Genomic DNA, 20,051 nt, shown 5'->3' with positions numbered 1-20,051 from the left:
TTTTTTCAATATCATTCGTCAGAAGGCATGTATACATGTAATGGTAGAAAGTGCTCTACAGATTTGTCAATGATCATATTGTCTTTATCATCAGCTATGTAGATCAGCAAATTTTCACAATAGAACATAGTTCCACATTTTTCAACCAATTTGAAACAGATAAATAAAGTAATTTTTAATATACAATTATAATACATGTACATGTATACCTCAATACATGCATGTCTACATTGTTTAACAATATACATTTTGTACATGTAGTGCAACTTGCAAATAGAATTGGTCCTGACTTTGTACAGGTTATGGAGTTATTATTTGATTTTTATGGGCGACTAGGATGAAATAATGTGTGCTGCATTTTGTCTAAGTTATAATCTCTGACCGGCCTTTTTATTTTTCATACTATTCGGTCCTGTTTATCCTAACTTTTTACTCAAAACTCTTGTCCTGCCTTTTTTCAATATCATTCGTCAGAAGGCATGTATACATGTAATGGTAGAAAGTGCTCTACAGATTTGTCAATGATCATATTGTCTTTATCATCAGCTATGTAGATCAGCAAATTTTCACAATAGAACATAGTTCCACATTTTTCAACCAATTTGAAACAGATAAATAAAGTAATTTTTAATATACAATTATAATACATGTACATGTATACCTCAATACATGCATGTCTACATTGTTTAACAATATACATTTTGTACATGTAGTGCAACTTGCAAATAGAATTGGTCCTGACTTTGTACAGGTTATGGAGTTATTATTTGATTTTTATGGGCGACTAGGATGAAATAATGTGTGCTGCATTTTGTCTAAGTTATAATCTCTGACCGGCCTTTTTATTTTTCATACTATTCGGTCCTGTTTATCCTAACTTTTTACTCAAAACTCTTGTCCTGCCTTTTTTCAATATCATTCTAGCCCCCCCCCCCCCCCCCCCCCCCCCAAAAAAAAATATATAAACGGTAGCTCTCTTACAAAATACAAATACAAATAAATGGTTAAGACTTATTGCATATATAATAATATTAACAGACATAATCTCAAACATGTGTATTTTCTTAGGTAAGACTTACTTCATTTCACAATTTAAAAAGTTGTGGAACACTTCCAGAATATTGAAAGCTGCCTGATGCCTGTGTAAACTTGGATGGTTCAACATATTCATCTCCAACCTTGGGATCATGTTTTTCTACAAGCTTTGATAATTTTTCATCGATACTACTCTCAACTTGAAGTTTGTCTTTGTCAACATTCAAGTGTTCTATTTCAATTTCTAATCGCTTTTTTATACCCCCAATCTGTCCTTCTCTATACTGAGCCTATCATTTTCAACCTTAATAACACTTTGTGTTTCTGATCTCAAATCGTCATCATCAATAATAATTTTGTTTTGTTTGATTGTACTTGCTGTCCCTGACTGTGTTCGCACTTTATTAACACATAATCTTTTATTATCCAAACATTCTTGAGATTGTTTTTTTCTCTCCTACTTTTCTCTCCCTCACGGACTACTTGCTGAAGTTGTTGATCAATTGCTTTTTCTCTCTCAGTTCTCTCATCTACTGCAGATTCATTTAGATCTTCGTGGGATGTTGATGCATTCTTACCTTCAAGTTCAATAGAATATGTTTCATCCTCATCAGAATCAAGTTATTCATGACAACTAAGATTTACTGACCTTGTATCAATATTATCGGTGTCTATGGTTTGAGGAAGGAATGAATCTAGCTCTGTACAAAGCCCTTCTACAGCAGTTGCACCCATGATGTTCAAAACTCTTTCTTCAAGTGGTGTAAAATGTTCCACAACTTGGGGTCCACCGCCTGTTGCAGAACTTTCCCTTAGTTGCTTGGCTTTTCTCCCTTTTGTTATGCTGGACCAATCTTGCCACTTTTTTCTCATATCATCGGACGATCTCTTATGGTCCCCCACTGCACTGTCTTTTGCCGCTATTGTGCCCCACAACTTTTTCTTCCTCTCGTTTGTTACTGTATCTGTGAGTTTGCCAAGGAGGAGGATTTTATTCTTTTCAACCTCGTCGACTAGTATCTCTAATTCATCAGAATTAAAGTTTGGTTTCCTTGGCTTGGCGGGCTGTTTCCCCCTTTGATTTTTTATTCTGAGCCATGCTGTTGTTAGAATGAACCGTTAGAATTGAATGGGTAGTTGATTATTGTGCGCATTTTACCGTTCATTAAAACGTTTGTATGATTCATTTGAGGCGGTTCTAATTTCGTTGTGAGGAACCTAACACGGAGACGCTGGAAAATTATTAAGAAGTCGTAACTTGAAAACTATTACGATGCAACTTAAGAGAGAAATAAGACCGATCTACGAACAACCTAAGGGAGCTTTGGTTTACACTCTTTGAATTATCTTAGGATTATCTTATCTTCCCCTTAATTCAATACTCTCGATCTCTCTTAATAAAATTTCTTGTTACCGGCCCCAGGTCCGTTACGTGGAAAGTGATTTATAACTAGACTGTAACTGTTCTCAATATACGTTCAATTTAAATAACATAATTTCAATGTATATTTAGAAGTCTATTTTTTCTTCTTTTTTTTTTCTTTCTTTTTTTTTGAACATATAATTAAGTGTACACGACAACATCCTTAAGGTTTCATGATGTATAATGTATATGTATAATTACAAGGATTGTATACATAACTATATGCTATTGTTTTATTACAGCTTCAAGCTAATCTAAAATACTCGTCCATATATCTCAAATTATTCGTACATTATGATAATTTGGTAGTCTACATGTACGTTCGTCGTGGCATTATTATGTTCACTTATCACATTTACAAAAAACACAGAACATATTTGAATTTAATTGTTTTCATATATTGACCGAAATAGCCAATAGTTTATTTTTATTTTGTTTGCCAATTAATTCTATCTTTATATCAAAATCCCAAAATTTCTCTATTATTCGTAGATTCAAATTTGATAGAATGTCTAACATAAACTGGTTCTTCTTGCACTTCTTACTTCTTTGAAATTGCTTATTTGGCCATTTGGCAACTACTCATTTTTATTAGATTTGTACCTTTATGTGTGTGATATGTGTGGTTTGCTGGTAAGCATTTGTTCAGATAGCTGCTTTGTGACAATCTATGCTGGTTTTATCGATCCAAATGGGTAATAGCATTGATCATTATCGGGCAGCTATTGGACGAAAGAGGAGCCATTGTGGATTCATTAGGAAGCAACCATTTTTGTCTGAGTCAAAAAATTTAACACTATAAGGTATGGGGAAAATCTGGATTCAGAATATTTTTTTTTGTTATCTGCTTGACCACAATATTTTTTTTCATCAAATTGGGGATCAATATTTTTTTAGGAAAAAACCATCCCTCCTTCCCTTGAAGTTAAATGGTCGTTCCCTTAATCTACATAATAATACTTTCATATACATTTTATTAACTAATTTTCGATGCTCATTTCTCGTCTTCTTTTTGCCTGCTCTTCTAAGCTCGAATATAAATATTGACATTGTGTTTCTGTTGTTTGTACTCCAGGGGCCTGTTTATCGAAGCGCTCTTAGGACTACTTAGGACTAGGACATGTCCTAAGATGATCTTAGGACGCATCCATGTCCTAAGTGCGTTTTTCAAACATATCGTAACTTAGGAAAAGTCACAGGAATCGTCCTGACTTTAGGACACCCAAGTAGGTGTCTTAAGATGGTCTTAGGATGATCCTAACTTTATGATATATTTTATGATGATTAATTTTGTAAACAAATACGTACGCCGCTATATATGGATCCCCCTTTTTTAAATATTTTTCTATTTTCACTTATTTAATGTGTTCTTGCTCTTATCCAAAAGATATTACAAAAACAGTAGAATATATATATATATATATATGACACCCCTCTATTCATATTTTTACGTGGCAAATAAGAATATATAAAAGACTTAAAATAAATGGACATAGGTTAAATATTAAAGAATATTTACTTTAAAAAAGGTTCAAGAAAAAGGAGGTCCATTACCCAAACGCATGTGATCCGTAATGAAATAGTTTATGTATTCCGTATTTTTATAAAAGATGCACGAGCTTTGCCTTTGAACTCCGTCAAGTATAAAACCGTGACACTTCGAACTAAACTCACTCAAAAATAATGATCGTTACCGATTGTGTTTTATTAGTTTTCACTGTCTGAGGCCAAGCCGAGGTTGACAATGTTTTTCAAAGGGTAACAATCTGTCTATCACCCTCTCAGCTATGTGTTATTTAATTTATTATACTGAATGTTCTGTTATTTTTATCTGGAAAAAATATTGCAACTTTATGTGAATTATTGACTGAATTATATCATGATATACTTTGATAATAACCAACTTTCATTGGCATTTCTGTTTAAGATAACGAAAATAAAGATACTGTCTCATGTACACATCTACCCGACATGCTTTTTCAAATTTGATACATATTTCATATGAAATGGAGAAAATACAACAAGAAAACAGAAATATTTTTTATCAATTCTTTAATAAGAGAAAAAACAAAGGTCACATACATTTAGTATATAACTATATATGAAACAATTCAACATAGAATTAAATTTAACTGTCTGTCAGAATAAAATTCAACAAAGAATAAAATTTAACTGTTTAGTTGGTGAAACAATTCAATTTTGAAAATCATTTGTGAATGTTGAAATTTACCACACTGTTAGTAATATTCGGACATAAATTAATTGTGTGAGTGTTCCACCATGGCTGGACATTGTTCATGGACAGCTGAAAATTTGAAGAAAAAGCTGGATGAGGTAAGGTTTCCTTGTTTTGGTTATCAGGAACACAAACATTTTGCGGCGCAACCGTAATATCCATAGGCATGACAGGAATTTCTTCCAATGTGTTTTTATGAAAATAAAGCTTCTATTTCAGCTGCACTGAGCCCAAGTAATGGCTGTGCATCAGGTGTAGTCTCAGTTATATTGTGATCACCTTCAGACTGAAGTTCATGATTAATATTGTCACTTTGAAGCATATTATTCAAACTGTCAGACATCTCACGTTGCTTGTTTTCGCTTAGTCTTTTAGAATAACTACGGATAGAGGCTTCACTCCAATGTCCACTGGCTCTCATTATGTGCCTAGTTTCTATGCCTGCTTCATCCATTGCAGTAATGGATGTTGCACGTATAGAGTGATTCGTGTACCTTCTAGAAAGTTTAGCCTTCTCGGAAATTTCAGGCATCATTACTGCTAAACTGTTTTCCCCTATAGGAGCTTTACAATACCATGGTGTGTCACTTATATCAAAGGAATCCTTTGTGCGCTGCCATAAATCATTTATTTTTCTTTAAGTTAACGACGACTGCCTTGAACACATCATTTGAACCGGTGAATTGAACATCCTTTGTAATGTCTATGGAACAATGTTCTTTCAAATATTTTGACAATCCGTACCTATAATTAGTGAGGGTAGACTTTTTCAAGTGATTCCCGTCAGTTTTTCGTAACGAAGCAAAAAACAGTCTCAGTTTTTCATTCAATTTTGGTTTAGCAAATGTTTCAAATTCATTATTTTCGCCGAGGAAACCACGGAAAATCTTTAAACTGTGTGCTATGCATCTTTTTGTTGACTTTGAGTCTTTTAACTCCAGTAAATCAGATATATCATCCTCTGAAACTTCAGCAAACATGTCGCCTATTGTTTTTGTTTAAAATCGGTGTCATTTAGGATCTTACAGCTATTTGCTTATCTTCGTTACTTTCAAGCGCACATGTGACAGTTATAAAATCTGGTTACCAATTGAAGAAACCAGTTGAGGCTCTGCACGAGAGGGTAACATTCAAAAAAATTGTCACCCGCTCAGTTATGTGATAGAGTAAATTAACACCCTCGTATGAGCCGATCAAAATATTGCATTTTTACGTGAAGTATAATAATATATAAATAACACATAGCTGAGAGGGTGATAGAGCAGATTGTTACCCCGAAAAAACATTGTCAACTGAGGCGAAGCCAAGGTTGACAATGTCTTTTCGAGGGGTAACAATCTGCTCTATCACCCTCTCAGATATGTGTTATTTAATTTATTATACTGAATGTTCTGTTATTACTGTCGATTAAATTTCAAATTCAAAGTAATAAACTATGACGTCTTGTACATAACAACCATCCGTATTTAATAAAGCGCACACTTGATCAAGCGTCTCCGTAAAGGGTAATAGAGTATTTGCCATATGATAGAGTCGTATTTAATAAAGCGCACACTTGATCAAGCGTCTCCGTGAAAGGTAATAGAGTATTTGCCATAGGATCGAGTCGTAATTAATAAAGCGCACACTCTGTGAAGGGTAATCAAGTAAATTAACACCCTCGTATTAGCCAATCAAAATATGGCATTTTTACGTGAAGTATAATAATAATAATTCTAATTTTTAATCTAGTAATTATTTACTACTAGTGAAATTCAATGCATTCTTAAACATTTAAAATTTTTGAATTCCTATTTTTTTTTACGCTAATACTTAGGACAGCGGTTAGGACATACTAGCTAAGATAGTCCTAAGATAGCTTCGATGTGCATGCTGAGACATGTCGTAAGTCGGTCCTAACATTATCCTAATTTATTCCTAAGAAAAGTCTTAGGGCAAATCCTAGGACAGCTTCGATAAACAGGCCCCTTGCAGGCCCCGAAGTGAATATATCGAGTACACCTTCAAGTAACACTAATAATATCCTTTCAGTATGTAATAATAATAAACGCAGTGTTAGAAATAAACTAGAACGCCTGAAGAATTTCACTGATGAATACGATGTTATTACTATAACAGAAACGCACTTAAATTCAAATGTAGATAACGAAGAAATTTATCTTGGAACATTCTCAAAAAATTTAATCCGAAAAGATAGAAACAATTCTGGTGGTGGCATCCTCATCTATACAAAAGATGATATAGCAGTACGAAAACTTGAACTTGAGAACCAAATTCGGATGCGGTGACATAAATTGTGATCTATTGACAGACGCGAATAATAAATGGCTTGACATAGTTAATATGTTTAATTTCAAAAATATTATCACCAAACAAGCAGGGATTATGCATCACAGTATCTGTTGGATCCTATTATTATAATTAGTGATACTATGAATTCAATTAGTTCAGACGTTCTTAATATACCTTCTGAAATAAACGATCATAATGCAGCTGTAGCATTAATCGAGTAACCAAAATCCACAAATCATTCGTTTAACAGAGAAGTTTGGGTGTACGGCAGAAGTGATAAGGAAGGTTTTCGGATTTAATTGACTGGAATGCGATATTTCCCGACATGGAGGATGTTGACGAAATGTGTAATACATTCACAGAAAAATTTCTCCAGGTAGCAAAGGACACATTCGTAACCGTACGAAATAATGATAAACCATGGTTTACGAATGTACTGCGAAAAGAAATCCGTAAACGCAACAGATTTAGGAAAAAAGCTTTAAAATCGAAAAAAGAATCCGATATGATTGAATACAAGCAGCAGAGAAACAAGGTTAATAATCTTAAAAAAAAAATTCAAAGGAAAATTTTGAAAAAATCTAGATATTAAGGTGGTACCGAACACCTCTACTAAAATTAATTTGGCTAGTTTAATTTTCATAAAATTTTGACAAAATATTTACTTTGACCCTTTGACAAAAATATAAAAAATTCAAAAGACTTGAACCACACACTTTATCGGAAAAAAATCATTGGCTATATAGCAGTTTGACAAACACTAATTTTGATCATTGAGAAGCTTGATATTTCCTTAAAAATAGAACGTGATTAAAACGTTCAGCTGATTTTTACAGAGTTATCTCCCTGTAGTGTTATGTACCACCTTAAGATATTATTTTAGAAAATATATCAAATCAAAAAACCTACTGGAAAATTATGAAAATGCTCATAAAATCAAATAAAGGTTCATGTAATATCAATCCACTTCAAAATATAATAAAAGATGAAAGTCTAGATGATATTGTCTATGATGACAATGAGAAATGCGAACTTTTGAACAAATATTTTAGTTTAATTTCTTTATTAGAAGAAGAATCTGTACTGAGTGCCAATGAAAACGCAACACTTGTAAATTACAAATATTTAAAAAAATAAATTTTTAAATGATGACCTATATCGGTTTGAAAATGAATTGTCAGACTTCTTTCGGCAACTTTACGCTTGAATGATTTTACGTGCTTGGGTACAGAAAAGGGGGATGGTCGAGTGCACCGCTATTTTACGCACGCGTGATTTTCTCATGTTTGTTTTGGAAAGCCTTGCTTAAGAATTGAAATTCCTCATCCTTTTTTGTAAGCCACTGCAATAAACTAAGCCGTAGATGCCAAGACTTTCAGACTACCAGAGACATGAAGTTTGGGGCATGGTGCAAGGAGGCATTTCAAGTCGTAAAATTGCACGCAGAATGCAGTGTTCGGCCTCAACAATTACCAGACTCATCCAAAGATTCAACCAAACTGGGTCTTTGAATGATAGGCCACGTCCCGGAAGACAGAGAGCAAATACTGCCCAACAGGACCGATACATTCGTCTTCAGCACCTGAGAGATCGTCCAATCAGCACGACAGACTGTCGGCGTCCATAGGATACAAATTGGAGCAAACACGGTAAGACGCCATGGTAACATGCTGACAGCAGTACGACGCCAAAATTGCCTTAGATGGACACAACAGCGTCAGATATGGTCACACAGGCAATGGACAACTGTCTTATTGACGGATGAATCAAGATACTGGACATCTTCGCCGTAATGATAGACGAACTCGTATGTGGAGACGAAGAGGAAAACGCTATGCAGATTCATGTATCCAAGAGACAGATCGTTGGGGTGGTGGTAGTGTCATGGTATGGGGAGGAATATCGTTCAACCATAAAACTCCACTCATCACTATCAATGGCAATATAAACGCCTAACGCTACAAAGATGAAGTTTTACGGCCGACCGTTATGCCGTTTATGGCTAAGCATCAAGATATTAATCTTTTTCAACAAGATAACGCGCGTGCACATTCCTCACGACTCACAACTGCGTTCAACAATAACAACCATGTTCAGACATTACCATGGCCAGCCTTTTCGCCGAATTTGAGTCCAATTGAACACTTATGGGATAAAATTGGACAAGCCGTAAGACGACGACAGCCACCACCAGTTACGCTGCGCCAACTTGAAAATGCATTGCGGGAAGAATGGACAAACACTCCACAACACCATATCCGACGTCTGGTCAGGTCAATGCCACGTCGTTGTAGAGATTGCGTTGCAGCACGCGATGGACACACATTCGTTATTGAGACTGTGAGTTAGTGAATTGTAGCGTTGTGTTGCATGAACGCATTGCATTCGAATCGTGGTAATTGAACATTTTTGTTTGACTTTTATCTTTAGATAAACCCATTAACTGTCATTAACAATTACTGTAAAGAAAACATTAGTTTGTATAAAAATGTTATTTTTAAAAAACAAAGTGTTGCGTTTTCATTGGCAATCAGTATATTATCATTTACTTCGACACTTCTCTCAATTATTCGAGTGATGATAGATTGCAAATACAAACTGTAATCGATCATGACCTGAAAATTCTAGATAAATGGTCAAAAAGATGACTCATGTCATGCAATCCAGATATAACTGAAATTATGCTTTTCTCGAATATCGAAGTACCACATATGAATTTTACGTTTGATGGGCAAGATATTCCAATCACCGATTCCCACAAACACCTTGGAGTTACACTAAGTAACGATGCAATATGGAATAAGCACATCGATAACATTGTAAATAAACTCATCATAGATACCAGGATTGAAATTTTGTATTTGCGCCAGAAGCGCTTGTACTTAGTATATCAAAATCTATATAAATACATTACGTAAGCTAAAGTACAGACTTAGCAAGTCAAACTTAGAAAAATTATACTTAGTATATATACGACCGATTTATGAATATGCCAGTGAAGTTTGGAATAATTGTGGAATTTGTAATACTAACAAACTAGAAAAATTGCAACTTTAAACTGCAAGAATAGTAAGTTGCAGACCAATATTTACAAATAAAAAATAATATTTATAAAGACATTGGAAGGGAATCTCTTCAAAACCGTCGCAGAAGAAGAAAACTGCAAATGCTTTACAATGCGTATAACGAAAAAGCCCCTAATTATCTTTGTGAATTGATTCCGCTGTCGATACTAAGTACAACTACATATCCTTTAAGAAATGGTGAAAATATTATGTTACTTTTTTTGTAGACTTTCGATAAGTAGTGATTCGTTTATCCCATCAACTATTAGGGAATGGAATAGATTGGATATATCCGTGCGAAAAACAGAAACTTTATCAAATTTTAAAAATAAATTAAAGAAGAGTTCTACAGTAGGTAATAAAACGGTGCCTAGTTACTATGCATTTGGTCAAAGAAACCTCAATATTATTTTAACGCAATTCAGATGTTCAGCTACATTCCTTAATTTTGATCTATTTCAAATAAATATTTTATCAGATCCATCTTGTTGCTGTGGGTTTCCCCGCGAAGATTCTAATCATTTCTTCTTTAAATGTCCTTTATATATACAAACTTACAACCTGATGTTCAGTGGTTGTCGTTTGTTGATGTGGTTCATAAGTGTTTCTCGTTTCTCGTTTTTTATATAGATTAAACCGTTGGTTTTCCTGTTTGAATGGTTTTACACTAGTCATTTTGGGACCCTTTATAGCTTGCTGTTCGGTGTGAGCCAAGGTTCCATTTTGAAGGCCGAACTTTGACCTATAATGGTTTACTTTTACAAATTGTGACTTGAATGGAGAGTTGTCTCATTGGCACTCATACCACATCTTCTTATATCTATTTACGTCACATTCTTAGAAATAGACTTAGTTGGTTATAAGTTGACCTTGTGCTAGATCTAGAGATTTTAACATCTGGCAGTATAAATCTGACAAATGAGAAAAATGACGAAATACTTAATATAAATGTTTTTGATTATATAAAAAAAGACCAAAAGGTTACTTGTTTAATCATGTGTATGAGCTGAATGTAGTGATCCACACACACACACACACACACACACACACACTCACACACATGCATATTTTTTTTCTTTCTTACTATCTTTCCTTTTTCTATACTGTTTCTTAATTAAAGAGGTTATATTGTGTACTAATAAATTTGATATTTGCATGCTATGAAATACTATGGTCGAATATTGTATGTTAGGAGAAGAAGACCTAAGTTGGACTAACGTGTGTCTAATCCTTTTTGTGAGGTTTTTGTTTTTTTGCAAATAAAATATGTTTAAACTAAAGTCGAAGTTACATTGTTTTATGATTTATATCTTTAAAACCGTTCTTCAGTACTTCAATGTTTTGTATGTAAATTGAGCATACAGTAGTCTAGAAACCTAGAACACATGACAAAATAACCACGCTGAAGTACGTCCATTATTCATTTTTCATTATTCAAAATTCAATAATGAATAATGAAATAGTTCACTATTCACTATTCAATATCAAGTGATGAATAATGAATAATGAAATAGTTTATGTTTCATTATTCAAGTTAAAGCGGTGAATAGTGAAATAAAAATAAAAAAATTGACTGTGACATTTTAGCTATATCCCGTATTTCTAAATTAGTCTTTTTGGTGTTATCTAACAAATATTCAAATTGATATCAGAAAAAATAAATAAAAACACTCTTTAAATTCTAATTAGATTTATTTATCTGGTTCCTAGTTTCGGAGGATAAACTAGTGGGTTTTCCTAACTATTTTTAACAGGAATTCCTTGGTTCAATGTATGGACGACCTGAATACCAAAACATATATTTATAAATTAAAATACTCTACGTGGTCTTTTTTTATTTTCACTGGACCTTTGCTATTCTTCATCCACTAATTATAGATATAACAAGTCAATTGTTCAGCAATGACCATTAGAGGGGTTACGGAGGACCTAAATGCCAAAATACGCGTGAAAATTAAGAAATAGCCAATTTTGAATAATGAAATGGATATTTTGAATAATGGAATGGACTGCTGCGACCCTTTAGCCCCTAATTATAGATATACCTTTTACCTCATTCGAAAGCTTATTAAGAGAGGAACAAAAGGTACATAGTCAATATGTTCCGCAACGCATATTAGAGGAGTAACGAAGGACCTAAATATCGAAATACGCGTGAACATTAAGAAATAGCTTATTTTGAATAATGGAATGGACTGCTGCAACCCGTCAGCCCCTAATCAAGGAAAAATTTATACACCAAATTAAAGCCTATTGATAGAGGAATAAACTGAGTATAAACGATATGTGCCGCAATGACCATTAGAGGGGTTACGGAGGACCTAAATGCCAAAATACGCGTGAAAATTAAGAAATAGTCAATTTTGAATAATGAAATGGATATTTTGAATAATGGAATGGACTGCTGCGACCCTTTAGCCCCTAATTATAGATATACCTTTTACCTCATTCGAAAGCTTATTAAGAGAGGAACAAAAGGTACATAGTCAATATGTTCCGCAACGCATATTAGAGGAGTAACGAAGGACCTAAATATCGAAATACGCGTGAACATTAAGAAATAGCTTATTTTGAATAATGGAATGGACTGCTGCAACCCGTCAGCCCCTAATCAAGGAAAAATTTATACACCAAATTAAAGCCTATTGATAGAGGAATAAACTGAGTATAAACGATATGTGCCGCAATGACCATTAGAGGGGTTACGGAGGACCTAAATGCCAAAATACGCGTGAAAATTAAGAAATAGCCAATTTTGAACCCCTCTAATGGTCATTGCGGCACATATCGTTTATACTCAGTTTATTCCTCTATCAATAAACTTTAATTTGGTGTATAAATTTTTCCTTGATTAGGGGCTGACGGGTTGCAGCAGTCCATTCCATTATTCAAAATAAGCTATTTCTTAATGTTCACGCGTATTTCGATATTTAGGTCCTTCGTTACTCCTCTAATATGCGTTGCGGAACATATTGACTATATACCTTTTGTTCCTCTCTTAATAAGCTTTCGAATGAGGTAAAAGGTATATCTATAATTAGGGGCTAAAGGGTCGCAGCAGTCCATTCCATTATTCAAAATATCCATTTCATTATTCAAAATTGGCTATTTCTTAATTTTCACGCGTATTTTGGCATTTAGGTCCTCCGTAACCCCTCTAATGGTCATTGCGGCACATATCGTTTATACTCAGTTTATTCCTCTATCAATAAACTTTAATTTGGTGTATAAATTTTTCCTTGATTAGGGGCTGACGGGTTGTAGCAGTCCATTCCATTATTCAAAATAAGCTATTTCTTAATGTTCACGCGTATTTCGATATTTAGGTCCTTCGTTACTCCTCTAATATGCGTTGCGGAACATATTGACTATATACCTTTTGTTCCTCTCTTAATAAGCTTTCGAATGAGGTAAAAGGTATATCTATAATTAGAGGTTAAAGGGTCGCAGCAGTCCATTCCATTATTCAAAATATCCATTTCATTATTCAAAATTGGCTATTTCTTAATTTTCACGCGTATTTTGGCATTTAGGTCCTCCGTAACCCCTCTAATGGTCATTGCGGCACATATCGTTTATACTCAGTTTATTCCTCTATCAATAAACTTTAATTTGGTGTATAAATTTTTCCTTGATTAGGGGCTGACGGGTTGCAGCAGTCCATTCCATTATTCAAAATAAGCTATTTCTTAATGTTCACGCGTATTTCGATATTTAGGTCCTTCGTTACTCCTCTAATATGCGTTGCGGAACATATTGACTATATACCTTTTGTTCCTCTCTTAATAAGCTTTCGAATGAGGTAAAAGGTATATCTATAATTAGGGGCTAAAGGGTCGCAGCAGTCCATTCCATTATTCAAAATATCCATTTCATTATTCAAAATTGGCTATTTCTTAATTTTCACGCGTATTTTGGCATTTAGGTCCTCCGTAACCCCTCTAATGGTCATTGCGGCACATATCGTTTATACTCAGTTTATTCCTCTATCAATAAACTTTAATTTGGTGTATAAATTTTTCCTTGATTAGGGGCTGACGGGTTGTAGCAGTCCATTCCATTATTCAAAATAAGCTATTTCTTAATGTTCACGCGTATTTCGATATTTAGGTCCTTCGTTACTCCTCTAATATGCGTTGCGGAACATATTGACTATATACCTTTTGTTCCTCTCTTAATAAGCTTTCGAATGAGGTAAAAGGTATATCTATAATTAGAGGTTAAAGGGTCGCAGCAGTCCATTCCATTATTCAAAATATCCATTTCATTATTCAAAATTGGCTATTTCTTAATTTTCACGCGTATTTTGGCATTTAGGTCCTCCGTAACCCCTCTAATGGTCATTGCGGCACATATCGTTTATACTCAGTTTATTCCTCTATCAATAAACTTTAATTTGGTGTATACATTTTTCCTTGATTAGGGGCTGACGGGTTGCAGCAGTCCATTCCATTATTCAAAATAAGCTATTTCTTAATGTTCACGCGTATTTCGATATTTAGGTCCTTCGTTACTCCTCTAATATGCGTTGCGGAACATATTGACTATATACCTTTTGTTCCTCTCTTAATAAGCTTTCGAATGAGGTTAAAGGTATATCTATAATTAGGGGCTAAAGGGTCGCAGCAGTCCATTCCATTATTCAAAATATCCATTTCATTATTCAAAATTGGCTATTTCTTAATTTTCACGCGTATTTTGGCATTTAGGTCCTCCGTAACCCCTCTAATGGTCATTGCGGCACATATCGTTTATACTCAGTTTATTCCTCTATCAATAAACTTTAATTTGGTGTATAAATTTTTCCTTGATTAGGGGCTGACGGGTTGTAGCAGTCCATTCCATTATTCAAAATAAGCTATTTCTTAATGTTCACGCGTATTTCGATATTTAGGTCCTTCGTTACTCCTCTAATATGCGTTGCGGAACATATTGACTATATACCTTTTGTTCCTCTCTTAATAAGCTTTCGAATGAGGTAAAAGGTATATCTATAATTAGAGGTTAAAGGGTCGCAGCAGTCCATTCCATTATTCAAAATATCCATTTCATTATTCAAAATTGGCTATTTCTTAATTTTCACGCGTATTTTGGCATTTAGGTCCTCCGTAACCCCTCTAATGGTCATTGCGGCACATATCGTTTATACTCAGTTTATTCCTCTATCAATAAACTTTAATTTGGTGTATAAATTTTTCCTTGATTAGGGGCTGACGGGTTGCAGCAGTCCATTCCATTATTCAAAATAAGCTATTTCTTAATGTTCACGCGTATTTCGATATTTAGGTCCTTCGTTACTCCTCTAATATGCGTTGCGGAACATATTGACTATATACCTTTTGTTCCTCTCTTAATAAGCTTTCGAATGAGGTAAAAGGTATATCTATAATTAGGGGCTAAAGGGTCGCAGCAGTCCATTCCATTATTCAAAATATCCATTTCATTATTCAAAATTGGCTATTTCTTAATTTTCACGCGTATTTTGGCATTTAGGTCCTCCGTAACCCCTCTAATGGTCATTGCTGAACAATTGACTTGTTATATCTATAATTAGGGGATGAAGAATAGCAAAGGTCCAGTGAAAATAAAAAAAGACCACGTAGAGTATTTTAATTTATAAATATATGTTTTGGTATTCAGGTCGTCCATACATTGAACCAAGGAATTACTGTTAAAAATAGTTAGGAAAACCCACTAGTTTATCCTCCGAAACTAGGAACCAGATAAATAAATCAAATTAGAATTTAAAGAGTGTTTTTATTTATTTTTTCTGATGTCAATTTGAATATTTGTTAGATAACACCAAAAAGACTAATTTAGAAATACGGGATATAGCTAAAATGTCACAGTCAATTTTTTAATTTTTATTTCACTATTCACCGCTTTAACTTGAATAATGAAACATAAACTATTTCATTATTCATTATTCATCACTTGATATTGAATAGTGAATAGTGAACTATTTCATTATTCATTATTGAATTTTGAATAATGAAAAATGAATAATGGACGTACTTCAGCGCGGTGACAAAATACCACGTTTTGATTAATTAATCAATACATTGGTTGAGCCATCGGGTCAGAAAAAAAAGATACTAATTTTAACTGTATTGCACGTATATGGATACTTCGATACGTATACGTATCCTAATACATCTGCAACAGCTCTATTATTACAAAGTCAATGTAAGTGAATAGGATTCCAATTAATAAATACACGTAATATGTATGATCAAATTTTAGGTATAATTAATACAAAATCACTACACACTGAATTAATTTGCTGCAACATCATGAACATATTAAAAAAAAATTTGAATGACATTTATTGAAATGTAGGAAGAACAGATAACACAACATATTTTTTAATGTTGCAAAAAAAAGAATGAAAATTGAGAATTACAATTAGATTTCAAGCAGTTAAACGGTTTAGAGAAGAATTAGATTATTTCAAGGTTTTCAACATTGCGTAATTCAAATTTTAAGAAAAAATAAACCAACATTGCATTATGTTATTTTTACTTTTTTTACAAATTATTGATGCAATATACACAATGAGATGTGTTATGATTGTCAATGAGACAAATATCTACCAGAGACAGAAGGACGACTATGTCAACAACAGAAGGGCACTGTACGACATTCGACAATGAGATAAACCCCATCCCGCAAATCTGTTTAATAGTGGGATAGGTTATAAAGTAACAATTAACAAAAGTAATAGAAATGGCAAAACGTTTTCAAACTATGTATCCAAGCAACATTTACAAAATGATCTGATCGTCGTATCATTTTGTGTTCTACTTTTTTTTAGTGTGGAAAAATTTTAATTAATTTCATGAAATAGTTTTTATTTTATAGGAGCAGCCAAATTTGTAGTTGTAATGTTTTTAAAGAAAAATTGAATAATGTTTTGTTATTACCTAAAAGCCATCAATGTGGTGTTCAGGAAGAATAAATGCATGATGAAAGGTTCAAACAAGCCTAAAGTCTTCTTTTTGTCTCGGGGGGGGGGGGGGGGGGGAGCACTTCCTATAGATGGGGAAGACTATCAAAACAATATGATAAGGTCGATAAAGTTTCCATTACTTGTGATATGAAAAGCCCTGTCATTTTTTTTTTCACATCCGAAAGTATCGCCGTAAGTAAACATAACATAAGGAATCTTAGCCTCAAATATTCCACTTTTCAACACACTACACTATATTTAGAAACTTGTTTGCCTGCAATGTTGCTAAATACCATGCTACCGCTCCCCATTTAACGAAAGTAAGCGGCACTCAAAATCAAACGTTCTCAGACTTCTATAAGGGCATCGGTGACTGAATGATCTAAGCAGTTCATCTGTAGTGGTCAATAGCTTGTCAAAACCAAGGTTGTGTGTTCGAACATTGCTTCGGCTAGGTGCGTTCAACTCCGATTTTAACTGACTAGGATTGCCTGTTTTTCTACCTATGGTCGATGTATTCCTATGTGTACTCCCTCTCCCTTCACCAATAATAACTGACCGAATTGATGTAGCCAAGTAATGCTAAACTGGGCGTTAAAAACCAACAATCAACCAATTGACAAAACTCATGTATAATGTTACTTGATTGTCTGTAGCCTTCAGACGCGGATCTAGCCATGTTGAAAAGGTGGGGGGGGGGGGGGGGGGGGGGGGGGGGTCCAGAATACCATTGCCATGTTGATATAATGAAAGAAAATCGAAAAAAGGGTGGGTTCCTACCCCCTGGGTCCGCCAATGGCCTTTGAATTCTGCACACAAGAGTTCATTAACAGTGGTTGAACCATTTCAGGTCATTATGTGGAAGTTTGTTCAGTACAGACCCATATTACCGAACAAGTACAATGTATATAGAAAATTAATTTCCGATACCAGCTTCGCAAGGAAAGTGCATACTTAAATCTTCAGTTTAACCATAAAAGTAACTATTTTATTATGCTTTAGTTGTAAGAAAACTGTAAAATGTGTTATCAAAGAAGGTGACATGAAACTTTTTACTGTAGCACAATAAAAACGTAATTAATTACGTAGTTCATTACAGATTTTACAGGGAAGTAGCATAATGTTTTCCTCATTTTTTCCACAGCGATCATTCGCAACGGAATAAGTAAGATTAACAATAAGATCAATTACGTGACATCTTGTAATAATATTAATAATAATTATAATAATACATAATAAAATATGATGATAATAATAATAATAATAATAATAATAATGATTGATATGATTCTTTTTTTATTAATATCGAACTATTTTTTCAATTAGAATGGTGGCTTACATTATGTATCTGATTAAAAAAAGTTAACATTAACAGGCATTAAATTTTCATAAGTGGTTTATTTCAAAATCAAAACCTACATTTGTAAATGTATTTTGTTTCCATTTTCTTTTTCATTTTTATTTTGTTCTTGTTGAAGAGCGAAAAAAACATCCATGCTTTTTTTAATCTATTTGTAGACATTAACAAACACAAATACATACAATGAAATGTTGAAAGAGTACTTTATGTTTAACTTACATTTTTGATTAAGTTCTTTAAACATCTTTCGTATATATTGAAAAACTGCATAAATAGACTCATTTTCATAACTTAATTAATTTATGTAGATATGAGTCACAACGTTAGTTTTAAAAGACATTTTTCTACAAAATGACCTTGTCCGAGATATTGACTAGGGCAAAATATTTTTTGGGTACGGTTTTGGCTCATACATGTATTTAATCTTGCCAAAAAAATATATATATATGAGAAAAATTGCCATTTTAGGGAAAATATGTGTATGACGTCATATTTACAGCACACCTGATCCACTGTAGTGTCCGAACTATGTATACTTAATATCGGTTTCATTTATCAATAAAAGAGGCAGATTTTTTTGAAGAGATTAAATCAATTACATAAAGTTTTTTTTTCAATTTTAGTGGTTAAACAATGGCTCTTATCATACATCCTATATAAAATTACGAAGCTGTCTTTCTCCCTCCATTGTTGGGAAGAAGTAAAAAATAAAATCCATTCTAACATTGCAAGGCAGTGTTTTTAATAAATCTGTAACAAAAATTACACAGACGCCTAGACTTTCTCATCATAGGACATATCATTGCAACTACACATAGTCAGATGTTTATTCTATGTTTTCTCTTTCTTTTATTTCTTTTCTATTTCTTTTTCTGATCTTTTTTTAAATAACCTTATATATTCTTTATTCTCAATAAACCATCAGTTTGACAAGGTATAGAGAAATATATATGTACAATATAAACAATATATAATAGAATACAATTAGTACAAGATTTTATCAACAATAATAGGGGTGGCTTCACACTAGATTAAGCCTAGAGTACACACAGATTTATTTATGATTTTGATAAATTTGCAAAGTTTCATAAGCTTTGTTTTCTTTTTTGATCACATCAATAATTTATACTTTAAGATATTTGGTCTGGTGTAACTATATTTTTGTATGTTAATTTTTCTCTCCTGTTAAAAAATGAACATTCCAAGATAAAGTGAAATTCATCCCCGATTTCATTTTTTCTAAACAGATTACAGTTTCTGTTTTGTCTGTTGGGTGTTATACCAGCTACCAGCTTCAATAGGTAACTTATGATTTGTTGTTCTAAATCTGCAAACTTCGACAACATTTTTGTTATCTAAAATTTCTAAGTAAACTTCCGATCAAGCCACATTCATTAGAATATTTTTGTTTATGTGATCTAACCATAATAACCGATCTCCGTTCACATATGACAATTGATAACATAAGTTATAAACAATTTTTGACAATTTTGACTCTTTTCAAGAAAGAAGTTTAGCCCAGAATGATATCATTCTATTTTTTATGTCAATTTCTTGAGGATATGTTCCAAGTTCACCATATATCATATACGATGGTGTAGAAGATTTTAAATGTAGCAGCAATTTACAAAATTTTAAGTGGACTTTTTCGGTTATATCGTTATTGCTGAAACCTCATACTTCGCACCCAT

At 33.3% G+C, this 20,051-nt stretch overlaps 1 protein-coding gene across 1 annotated transcript; it reads right to left on the bottom strand.

The window, feature by feature from the left end:
- Positions 1-1,085: 1,085 nt before the first annotated feature.
- Positions 1,086-5,037, bottom strand: LOC127724893 (t-SNARE domain-containing protein 1-like). The gene is given in 4 exon segments (XM_052231896.1): positions 1,086-1,294; positions 1,297-1,325; positions 1,685-2,135; positions 4,920-5,037. Coding segments are annotated over 4 exon segments (807 nt in total).
- Positions 5,038-20,051: the final 15,014 nt, after the last annotated feature.

The sequence above is a fragment of the Mytilus californianus genome, unplaced genomic scaffold (genome assembly GCF_021869535.1).
Source record: "Mytilus californianus isolate M0D057914Y unplaced genomic scaffold, xbMytCali1.0.p SCAF_14, whole genome shotgun sequence".
Lineage (NCBI taxonomy): Eukaryota > Metazoa > Mollusca > Bivalvia > Mytilida > Mytilidae > Mytilus > Mytilus californianus.
Note: the sequence above shows the minus strand (reverse complement) of the source record. Positions and strands in the feature narration are given on the sequence as shown.